General features: G+C 33.4%; 1 protein-coding gene across 4 annotated transcripts in view; it reads right to left on the bottom strand.

Annotated features, from left to right (window-relative positions):
- The window catches only part of MCC (MCC regulator of WNT signaling pathway), a 236,033-nt gene that overhangs the window by 59,550 nt on the left and 163,771 nt on the right, over positions 1 to 12,712 (bottom strand). For all 4 annotated transcript variants that reach the window (XM_058166079.1, XM_058166080.1, XM_058166082.1 and 1 more), the window contains one exon: positions 5,678 to 5,820. In XM_058166079.1, coding sequence (XP_058022062.1) covers positions 5,678 to 5,820 — 143 coding nt within the window. The remainder of the gene's footprint in view (positions 1 to 5,677; positions 5,821 to 12,712) is intronic.

The following is a 12,712-nucleotide window of genomic DNA, read 5'->3' as shown; positions in this document are numbered from 1 at the left end:
ATACTGGGCTATGGTCAGTTAAACACCTCGAAAATATCTTCGCTTTTCTTCACCCTAGAAAGCAAGTCATTAGAAATTAAAATAAAATCAATGCGTGAAAAGATTGATGCCTATCAGAAAAAAGTAAAATCTCTCTCATCTGGATTCCGTAACCTCCATATATCTCTAAACTCAAAGTCTTCCATCATTTCAAAAAGGATTTTGGTAATTTTGCATGTATAGGTATCTTCTTGGAGGAGGTTCTCTTATCCTTCTTGTATCAATTACTCCATTCCAGTCTCCTAATAAAATAAACGAACTATAATCCCAGAGGGTCAACCTCTCATGTAACATTTTGTAAAACTTTTCTTGTTGCTGATTAGGTGCATAAATACCTATCAACAAAGTCTTTTTTGCATCTATCACCAGTTCAATAGCAATAAATCTTCCTTGAATATCTGCCTCAATTAGCTTAGCTGGTATATCCTTCCTGATATATACAACAATTCCATGCTTCTTTTCCAAAGCTGATGCAACAAAATGGTTACCCAATTTTGAATTAATTAAATATTTTTGGTCTGATAATTTTATATGTGTCTCTTGCAAACAAATCACATCATTTTTAAATTGTTTCAAGTAGTGAAATATTTTCCTTCTTTTCTGAGCTGAATTCAAGCCATTAACATTCCATGACAAGATTCTATTTGCCATTACTGGCCTCCTGAAGCTTTGAAGCAGACAACGGAAGCTCCTCCTCCGGTATCTTCCGTCTAGCTCCTCCCACAGCTTCCATAATGGGATCCTGACTTTTACTTTGAGACTGTTGCTCTTCTTTACGCTTAAGGGCTCCTCTTGTCACCCTTTGCTCTTGTGGTTCCTCTAATACTGGCAGCAATAAAGGCTCTTGGGTCACCACGCCTTCTTGAGTCTCTTGAAGTTTTTCTATCACTTCTATTTCGACTTTCAAAACTGTAGAAAGAAAATCCTTTGCCTTTAAAACAGTGTCAATTCTATATCTCCTTCCTTGATAGAATAGTGTCAGTCCAACTGGCACCTCCCATCTGAATTGAATCTGATGTTTTTTAAGTTCTTGTGTAAAAAGCAAATTCTTCCTGTCTCTTAACATCTTTGAAGGAATCTCTTTCAACACCTTCAACTCCTGTTCTCCAATTTTAAAGTTGTCTGATATGAAACTTGCAGAATTTGATTTCTCATAGTCCTTTTCACAAAATAAACCACAATGTCCCGAGGAAGCTTTCTCTGTCTTGCAATCCAAGAATTAACTCTATATATTTTATCAATTTGGTAAGCTACCTCTTGGGGTCCGCTTCATTAAGTTTTGAAGTCATTAAATTTTTTCTGCCTGTGCCATTCAGTCCAGTAGGAGTGAAAGGCAACTGGCAGGGCCCAGGAAGAAAACCTGTGCAGTCATGACACACCACCCCCTGAGATATCATTCTTTCAGACACCAAGTTGGTTCCTTCCCTGTTAGCCTTTTGTAAGGCCTTGAAGATGTGGCTTTGTGCTTGAAACTGGGTGCTCTAGAGATGGGCTCCCAGTTTGGTTATGTTAACTGTTCAATTGGGCCTTTATAATTTTTTCTGCTGCTGTGGGTTTTATATTTTTGCATATATTTTTATTAGGTTTTTTTATTTGGTTAGCTGCTCATAGTCATGAATATGAGATAGGTGACCATATAAGCCCACTGAATGAATAAGAATAACAAATAGAATTGCATTAATAGGTTATTGTTGTAATTTGGTATGGATCTTACTTTGCTTTGCAAAGTCTTACATACATAGATAATACTGAATAAAAAACTTAGCCTTCATTACTAAAATGTTTCTCTCCATTTATTTTGCATGCTCTGTACATGTAGTTTTACCATCTATTGATAAAATCTTATGATTTGGACAACAAATCTATTTAACACTAAAGAGTTTTCTTGTATAAAAGCAATGGATCAGATAGTTGGTAGAATTAATATGGACTACTCATAAATAATACTAATTTATAGTCAAGAGTGTGTGATGCCTTAATGTTTCAAGGATAGACAGCTCTGGAAGATGTAAGAAGCTAAAGAAAGATATTAAGAATCATCTAATGCCAAAAATGGTTAGCAAAGGACAGTATTGCCCTGTGCAAAATCTGGGCACTGCCAGTTTACCAACAACTCTATGGTGGATTTTTTGAAATGCCATCTTGTTAGAGAGTAAAATACCTTTTTCTCTATCATTATAGGGCTCCTGTATGGAGCAGAGTTTTATCTATGAACCTCTTCTCCAAAATTGGCATGGAAAATTACTGGAATTAGTGTTACAATTTCTCAATCTTCCTGGTTATTGCAAACAAAACTTGTTCTCTTTTTTTGTAAACAAGTTTTATTAGAATTTTTCTTTCATCATACATATTTTATGGACAGAGTGTTGACTGGGTCACATCTTATATATATATACACACATACATACATACATACATACATATACATACATACATACATACATACATGCATACATACATACATATATATATATTTGTTTTCTGAGGTTTTCACGGGTGTTTGCAATCACACATTGCTCCCAAAAGCACGAAGCTAAAGCCTGAAGATGACGAATGAGACTTCGTTGAAACGTCACCAAAACACTTCCAATTTTACGCGGGAGAAAACCCGAATAACCAAAGACCTACACACACACACACACACACACACACACACACACACACACACACATATATATTCTGAGGTTTTCGCGGGTGTTTGTATGTAGGTCTTTGGTTATTCGGGTTTTCTCCCGCGTAAAATTGGAAGTGTCTTGGCGACGTTTCCACAAAGTCTCATTCGTCATCTTCAGGCTGGTGTTTACAGCTTCGTGCTTCTAGGAGCAATGTGTGATCGCAGCTGTTTCTTCCTTTTAACTGCTAGTGGGAGCTTGGCTGTGTTCTGATTGGGTGGAGGTGTGTTCTGATTGGTTGGGGGTTTGGCTGTGCTCTGATTGGATGGTGGGGTTGGCTGTGTTCTGATTGGATGGGGGTGTGTTCTGTTTGGGGGGGGCTTGGTTGTGCTCAGGTTAGTCTGAGTTGCAGGGGGATTGGAATTGGTGAGCTGCATTGCTGTTGTTTGGTTTCGCGTTTGTGGTCGTACTATATCTTCATGGTGGGTGAGTGTCAGTCTGCCACATGTATGAATTAGAGGGGTTTGAAATGGCTAATGATGCAGCTGCCATTTTAAACCCCTCTAATCCATACATGCAGCAGACTGACAAAACTTAATCTTTATAATCTATTCCAATCTTCCCATTTTTTCCATATCCATCTCTTTTATATAATTCTTAATCACAAATTAATCATTTGTACCATATCTTATTTCAGCTTCTGCTATATTATTCTTTTTTCCCCCAAGTCCATTTTGCATGTTTCCATGCATGTTTCCAAGTCCATTTTGCATATTTCCAATTTTTCCAATTTCAGCCATATTCTTTTTCCATACTTCTTTATCTTATCTTAATTTCTTCTTAATACATAATACATAAACAGTATCGCTATCTGTCCTTAATTCCTAATCTCTTACAATAAAATCAATTAATTATCTTATTTCTCCATTACAGAATATATTTCTCAAAATCCCCATCCCATTTTTTAACATTTCAATTTTGTCTCTTAATTTAAATCGTATTCAAAATTAAACCAAATTGCCATTTCACATTTCATCTGCTATTCTCTTTTACTATAAGCAATATACATCATCATATTCAAATCTTACATTAAAACCCTTTAACTTAGTTGCCCATCCACAAATTAATATTAATACAGTTCCCTTAAATCTACTAGTATGTACCTTATTTCTCTTCTTCCTTTCCACTAATCTTCCCTTCTTTAATCATTTTCTCTTGGTCTCTCCAAAATTCCACTTTTTGATAGTTCTTTCCTTTTATTCCATTCTCTTAACTTCTTCTTTTTCTTTTTATATTTATTATATCTTTTCTTCTGAATCTTTTTCTCACTTTTAGATATATTATTCGAGTAGTTCTCCCCAAGCTTTCTCCTAATCTCTTTCCATTATTTCCCTCTTTACCCTTTGATTGATTCTTTTTTGGGGGATGTTCCCCCCATTCACTCTTTTTTTGCGGCTGTAAATCTCAATGAAATCATCTAACTGCTTTTTGCATTCAATTCCTTTTCCTTCAATATTATTTTCTTGCTCCTCATTTATGTTCTCTTTAACTACCTTCTCCTCTATTTCCTATTCTATGTGTTCCAGCAAAATTTCTGACTTTTTATTATCCTTTAGTGATTCACGCATATTTTAAAACATCTCAATTAATTCCTCACACATCCAAGACTCTATATTGCTAATTTAAGAAATTGCTAACCTTTTTGAAATATGTCACATTTAATTAAAATTTAAAATCCATATAGTCTCTTTTTGTTTTCAAATAATGTCCAATCCAAGTATTTATCCAGTCCACTCCAAGTTAAAGATTTGTAATCTTCCACAGCCATTGAGAATTGAAACCAAGCAATGTAGAAAGACAAATACTCCTTAAAAGTTCCCACAGTTTCCAAATTATCTTTTAGTAATCAAGGTCACAGCTGTACTTTCTCTTCTATCTTCTAACAAATATTGCAATGCTCTCTTTCCGCCAGCAGATGTCTCCCTCAAATCCACAATATTCTCAAACCAACTAAATGTCAAAGCTGTCAAAAATACTTTAAATCCACATAAAATATACTTTTCCTTGGCTTCTTTTTTAAAAATTATTTTTAGTTTCTCCAAATCCAATTATAGATACAAAAAACTTTCTTGAACTTTAGTATTTTAACCTCCTCTTTGTTCTTCTCCCTCCACAGAATTTCCCAGATGCCAATTAGCCACTCCTTTCAGCTCTGGGACAACTTTTAATGTTCCAATTTGAAATTTTCGTTTACCTGTGAGTTGGCCAATCACTCACCCGTACCAGCACTCCATTCAAACACTGCTCCTGCATAAAAGCTTAGTCTGGTTGCCCCAGCTTCATAGCGGTCATTTTACAATGGCCGCCACCCCTGCTGCCAGTCCAAAGAGCTGCTGCCGACCTTTTGAGGCACTTGCCTGTTCCTCTTGGTCATCCGAGATGCCTCCTTCACCATCCCTACAGGACGGTTCCGATCTGAAGACACCCCCCCCCCGGACAACAATTTGTCCGGCTGGATTTTCGCGGAGCTCGTCAGAGCCTGCTATTTTTTTAGCCAGTCTCGCTGTAACGCTTCCAGTTTCCAAACAAAACATGTTCTGTTCCTGTTATAAATAATATAATCTTCTCCAGTGACCAGAAGATTGTTAACAGATTGTCAAGGCCTCAAGTTTCTTATTCCTATTATAAGTAGTTAAGCTTAAAGGTTTTTAAAAATGAACTTTTAATTCTGTGTTATTTGAGATGTATTAAATGCTAAGGACTTAGAAAGAACATCCAACATCTATAGGTGGCTTGCAGTTATACTTAAGATATTCAGAAATGATTTGAATGTTGGGCAAGAGGTTTTATGAAATGTCCAGGATATGAGCAGGGGAAGCAGAATACAGAATTCAGTCACTGGTGTTATAAACTAAAGTCTGGAAGAATGTATATTTAGAAAGAGAAATTGTTTTCATGAAACCCAAGAAGTATGTTCACGGTAGTATCATGTTAATATACTTGTTAATAGAAATTTATCATTGTACCTTATAGTAGTTCCTTGCAGTCGATCTATTTTCTTATTTAGCTCTGCAATAATGCTATGAAGCTCTGTGATCCGTTCCTCATAACGAAGCGTTGTACGCTCTTGCACATCTTCATGCTCTCTCATTAGGTGAGATTGCTCACACTAAACAGTGTAAAAAAACATTTAGAGGTCATATGGAAGCAATATGGAACATGAGGCATGATGTTATTTTATAACCTGTCATCTTCCCAAACATATAAAAACTGATAATTAGGTTTAGATTGTTAAACTGATTAACAAAAAAAAAAATCTTCAAGGACTAATATAAGCCATAATACTATTTTTGTATGAATCTCACTCTTTTGTGAAATTATTTGTCTTTGTAAAAATAAAAAAGCACCAAATGAAGTTTAGGAAGATATCTAAAACCCTGTTCTGTCCCCAGGCTCCTGAGGCAAAATGAGGAAAGTTCCAAGCTGGTCGGATACAGTATATTTTATTTCTGATTGCCATTTAATTGTTTTAGTTTCCTTTTGTGGTTCTGTTATTTTTATTTATATTTTTATTTAATGATTTTTGTATACCACGCAGAATCATATAGTTTGATTTAAATGTACTAACCAAATAAAACAAAGTTAATCCACTGTGCACAATCACAGCACAGGGATAATGTATTCTCATCACCACAATATAATTTATAGTAGGTAACTGAAACTATAAACCTTAAAATACTGTTGAACTACAATTTTCAGAACTTTTGGATCCCACTTTACTCTTCCTGCACAGTACTGGTTTCAAACAATCTCCTGCTATAATATTATGTACATTTCCTGTTCTAGTAAGCGGTAAAAAGGTTGATTTCTGGATGGTTTGGATCTGCAAAAAATGGTGGCAATGACATCTGGATGTCATTCCCACTATAAAGAAAAGAGGCCAATCTGTTCAGCGTGCTTGCTAAAAAGAAGTGTCCCTCCTGTTGAGATGGACCACACTGAAATTATTTTTGGCTATATACCAATCTCAAACCTAATATTAAAGAAGAGAAAAACTCCTACCAAAAACATTGATCTGGAACATTCCTGATGGTAACTTATGCAAAACATTATAATGTATATATGAATCACAGAATTTGAAATGAAAACCCTATCAGTTTTAGGATATTGATACAACAATTTAATGGGTCCTCTCATTTTAGATACAAAACCTTATTGTAACGTACTGTAGCTTCATTATAATGAAAGACTGTACCTCTGTAGATTCAGCTAATTATGAAACTAAATTTAAATTTTAAGAGATGGAAGTTCCATAGGAAGACTGGATCATTACATTACTCAATGTATTAATCAAATTATGATAATTTACAAGATGTGTCATGTCAAAGGAAAAGAGGAGGCTAGTTTTCCAGTTAACTCATTTAGAGTAGGAGCAAAACTGGATGCAAAAACTTTTCCTCTTTAGAGTAGCTGGGATAATGCTTTAATGACAGTGGGTTGATGATAATGATTAATAATCCTGATATGGGGATAATCTTCACATATCTGTTGGGTTTAACTGAATGCAAAATACATATTTCATTATTTTACGGTAAAACAACCACTGTCTGAAACCTAGACCAGAAATCTAAGCTAGATATCTGTGCAATCCATGACATACTGTAACTACCCCAGTAACTTCACTGGAAAACAATTCATGTTTTTTTATGTAACTGTCAACCTAAATCTTTTAAAGAAGTTACTCCATGCTACTTTCTCTTTTATCACAGCAGTAAATATTTCAGACACAAATTTCACAAATAACATTTTAATTAATTGAACAATTATTTTTAATACTTGGAAATAATCAGAATTTAGAAAACTGATATTAGTTATCTTGTATATTAAAATATTCACAGCCACATATCAGCTATTTTTTAATGATAGTACTACAAATCATTAAAAATATTGAATTGCATATTACTAGTATATCAAAGATGATTAAATGCTTTTTTCTTTAATTAATAATCTGTTTTTATCAAAGAATATCTATGTATTAATATGTTTAATGTAGTTCAAGTGTCTTTTCCTTCCAGGATGTGGATGACATATTCTTCATTATTCAGAGAAATTCAATTATGTACGTGGTTACTGTAGGTGCTGCTTTGTGAGATCTTACTTCTTTTCTATTGTTCCTTCTAACCAAGTCCATTATATAGAGATGCATCTATGACCCAAATATTTAAGTTTTGATGGTCATTATGAACCTTTTTTCCCCCTCTGCCTAGCGATGGCTAGGACTTCCAGGCTTTGGTCTTTTGTTACTCCAAGGGATTCTCAAGATTTTCTTTAAAACCATATTTTAAAGGTTCAGACTGTTCTTAGTCTCTTTGGACATTCTCCCTGTTTCACAATTATAAAGGAGAATTGACCAAATACAGCTTCTGATCATTCTAATTTTTTTTTTGGAAAACGTTTTTATTTTTTTAAGACATACAAACATAAAAGCATCTTCCATTCAGATACAATGTTTCGGTGAGTGAGTTACAGTTTTTTGTGCAGTTTCAAGAATTACATACCATTAATTTATTTAATCTTACATTTTATCGTCCAATATATATTCAGATATTTTAATCAATTGATCCTTAGATTAACTGTAGTATTTTATTCTCTGATTTAATATAAATTATTCTAGATCAATATTTTATCTTATTACCCCATTTATTCCATCATCTTAAAACCATTATATCATTCAGTAATTCTTGCCTTGTTAAAGGCTCCATTCTTATTTATCATATTTTCCCTTCTAATCATTGATAAAATAAATCCCAGCTTATAATATTGCTTATCTTCCTGTTCTCTAATTTCAAACGTCAGTTTACTCATTTCTGCACATTCCATTATTTTCTTAATAATTTCATCTTGCAATGACAATTTCTCATTTTTCTGATTCTTTGCAAATACAATCCTGGCTGCTGTTATTATATTCACTATCAGAGATCTCAGTTCTCTGTTATAGGATTCAGGTATAATCCGCAGTAGAAAAACTTCTGGCTTAAAGTCTATATGCTTCTTTATCATTTTCTCTAACCATGAGTGGATTTTAGTCCAGTATCTTTTAGCTTCTGCACAAGTCCATCACATATGGTAATATGAACCAGGTATCTGATGACATTTCCAGCATTTTACTGATTTGTTCTTGAACATTCTGGCTATTCTTGTCAGGGTAAGTTGATCATTCTAATTCTTTATTTTAAATATATTTTCCTTGATATTAGAATATTTTTCTAATTTCTAAAATAGTATTCCTGGCAATTTTTATTTGCTTCTTTACAACACCAGTTTTTTTTCTCATCTTCTATGTTTAAGTTCCAAAGTTGTCAATATTTTTGTCTTGCTAAAGAAAGGTATAATTGATTATTTCTTTTTATTTTACATCTTCACTTTGGGGGTTTTGTATTAAAATATAACCTACACTTTTTGCTATTCTCAGGCTCTTTAATTCCTCTACTATTCCGTTAGGAGCATATCTTGTATATCTTAAATTATACATTATTTATTAACGATCTGGGTGAAGGTCTTAATACATAAAATATTTTTCAGTATAGGCAATGAAAAGGAAAGGTGTGCCTCTAGTGCTCTTCCTTCTGGATTAACAACTTCTTTGAAAGCTTTCCTTCACTCTCAAAACAAAATTGTTCCCAGTGTAGGTATATTATAATCCTCTTTAGAATTAATAATTATAGCTAGGATGTGATCTCCAACGAATAATTATCTAGTGATGTGATGATCTTACTGTACACTTGCCTGTTTGATATCTTAGTTTCCCCATATTAAAAAAAATCACAGATTTCATACTGAAAGGAATGAAATAATCATGCCTTGTATTGACAACATCATAGATATATTGCATACTAGGAAACTACTCAAGAGAATTCAAGGCAGACTAACAAACTACAATAGAAATGTCATGAATGTAATAATTTGTGATTATTAATACTAATCAAAGGATACACAAATCTGGTGTATGTATTAACTCCTGTCCAAACTGAGCAATTATTTCTTTTTTGATCTTTCTACTACTATAGTTAGAGATAGTCTTCAATAACTTGAACCGAAGTCCTAAATTAGAAACCAGGAGACTGTGAGTTCTAGTCCCACCTTAAATATGAGAGCTGGCTGGGTGACTCTCAGCCCGACTCACCTCACCAGCTTCTTGTTATGGAGAAAATACAAAGAGCAAAGAATAATCAATATGTCTTAATACTTAAGTAGCAAGTAGGAGCAAGTTGCACTGCACAGTGGGTTACTCAACCCAACAGTCAAGCTTTGTCCATAGCAACGTTCAATGTAGATTTTGGCTAATAAACTGGTTAGCAGAGAATGAAGCCCATGAAAAAGAAATGATTCTTTAATTTTGTGAGCAAGTTTGTCAAGTGAGGAAGAGCCAAGGCCAGGACATTACAATTGCAGTTTCCTTACAGAGTATGGCCTATAGCAGCAGAAAAACTGTCATTGGAGGAAAGAAACTCAGCTGAAATTGCAACATAAAATTCCAACTGAGAACAGTCAGAAGTTTCTGCTGTAGAACAATACATCACCCCCACAGATGGCAAGAGAGAAACCTAGTCAAAGACAGCAGATATTAGTGCTGAGGAATGGAGGAAACCAAGATCTCTCTAAATCAAATGGCAGTGATATAAAAACCATTTACAAGATATAGAAAAAGTTAGGAAAAGAAAAGAGGAACTTTGCAAGGTTCATGGACAAGAAGAATTTAAATGGCAAGTTAGCTCCAAATACATAATGATGACAAAACAAGGAAAGATATAAAAGAGGTGAAGCCAAATTTTAGTTTCTCAAATTATCTAGTGATGTGATGATCTTACTGTACACTTGCCTGTTTGATATCTTAGTTTCCCATATTAAAAAATCACTGATTTCATACTGAAAGGAATGAAATAATCAGAATTTAGAAAACTGATATTAGTTATCTTGTATATCTTAACATTAATACATACATATTAACGATCTGGGTGAAGGTCTTAATACACCAAATATTTTTCAGTATAGGCAATGAAAAGGAAAGGTGTGCCTCTAGTGCTCTTTCTTCTGGATTAACAACTTCTTTGAAAGCTTTCCTTCACTCTCAAAACAAAATTGTTCCCAGTGTAGGTATATTATAATCCTCTTTAGAATTAATAATTATAGCTAGGATGTGATCTCCAACGAATAATTATCTAGTGATGTGATGATCTTACTGTACACTTGCCTGTTTGATATCTTAGTTTCCCCATATTAAAAAAAATCACTGATTTCATACTGAAAGGAATGAAATAATCAGAATTTAGAAAACTGATATTAGTTATCTTGTATATTAAAAATATTCACAGCCACATATCAGCTATTTTTAATGATAGTACTACAAATCATTAAAAATATTTTTCAGTATAGGCAATGAAAAGGAAAGGTGTGCCTCTAGTGCTCTTCTTCTGGATTAACAACTTCTTTGAAAGCTTTCCTTCACTCTCAAAACAAAATTGTTCCCAGTGTAGGTATATTATAATCCTCTTTAGAATTAATAATTATAGCTAGGATGTGATCTCCAACGAATAATTATCTAGTGATGTGATGATCTTACTGTACACTTGCCTGTTTGATATCTTAGTTTCCCATATTAAAAAATCACTGATTTCATACTGAAAGGAATGAAATAATCAGAATTTAGAAAACTGATATTAGTTATCTTGTATATTAAAAATATTCACAGCCACATATCAGCTATTTTTAATGATAGTACTACAAATCATTAAAAATATTTTTCAGTATAGGCAATGAAAAGGAAAGGTGTGCCTCTAGTGCTCTTTCTTCTGGATTAACAACTTCTTTGAAAGCTTTCCTTCACTCTCAAAACAAAATTGTTCCCAGTGTAGGTATATTATAATCCTCTTTAGAATTAATAATTATAGCTAGGATGTGATCTCCAACGAATAATTATCTAGTGATGTGATGATCTTACTGTACACTTGCCTGTTTGATATCTTAGTTTCCCATATTAAAAAATCACTGATTTCATACTGAAAGGAATGAAATAATCAGAATTTAGAAAACTGATATTAGTTATCTTGTATATTAAAAATATTCACAGCCACATATCAGCTATTTTTAATGATAGTACTACAAATCATTAAAAATATTTTTCAGTATAGGCAATGAAAAGGAAAGGTGTGCCTCTAGTGCTCTTTCTTCTGGATTAACAACTTCTTTGAAAGCTTTCCTTCACTCTCAAAACAAAATTGTTCCCAGTGTAGGTATATTATAATCCTCTTTAGAATTAATAATTATAGCTAGGATGTGATCTCCAACGAATAATTATCTAGTGATGTGATGATCTTACTGTACACTTGCCTGTTTGATATCTTAGTTTCCCCATATTAAAAAAAATCACTGATTTCATACTGAAAGGAATGAAATAATCATGCCTTGTATTGACAACATCATAGATATATTGCATACTAGGAAACTACTCAAGAGAATTCAAGGCAGATTAACAAACTACAATAGAAATGTCATGAATGTAATAATTTGTGATTATTAATACTAATCAAAGGATACACAAATCTGGTGTATGTATTAACTCCTGTCCAAACTGAGCAATTATTTCTTTTTATTTTACATCTTCACTTTGGGGGTTTTGTATTAAAATATAACCTACACTTTTTGCTATTCTCAGGCTCTTTAATTCCTCTACTATTCCGTTAGGAGCATATCTTGTATATCTTAAATTATACATTACATATTAACGATCTGGGTGAAGGTCTTAATACACCAAATATTTTTCAGTATAGGCAATGAAAAGGAAAGGTGTGCCTCTAGTGCTCTTTCTTCTGGATTAACAACTTCTTTGAAAGCTTTCCTTCACTCTCAAAACAAAATTGTTCCCAGTGTAGGTATATTATAATCCTCTTTAGAATTAATAATTATAGCTAGGATGTGATCTCCAACGAATAATTATCTAGTGATGTGATGATCTTACTGTACACTTGCCTGTTTGATATCTTAGTTTCCCCATATTAAAAAAA

This window comes from Ahaetulla prasina, chromosome 2 (genome assembly GCF_028640845.1).
Source record: "Ahaetulla prasina isolate Xishuangbanna chromosome 2, ASM2864084v1, whole genome shotgun sequence".
In the NCBI taxonomy this organism is placed as follows: domain Eukaryota; kingdom Metazoa; phylum Chordata; class Lepidosauria; order Squamata; family Colubridae; genus Ahaetulla; species Ahaetulla prasina.
Note: the sequence above shows the minus strand (reverse complement) of the source record. Positions and strands in the feature narration are given on the sequence as shown.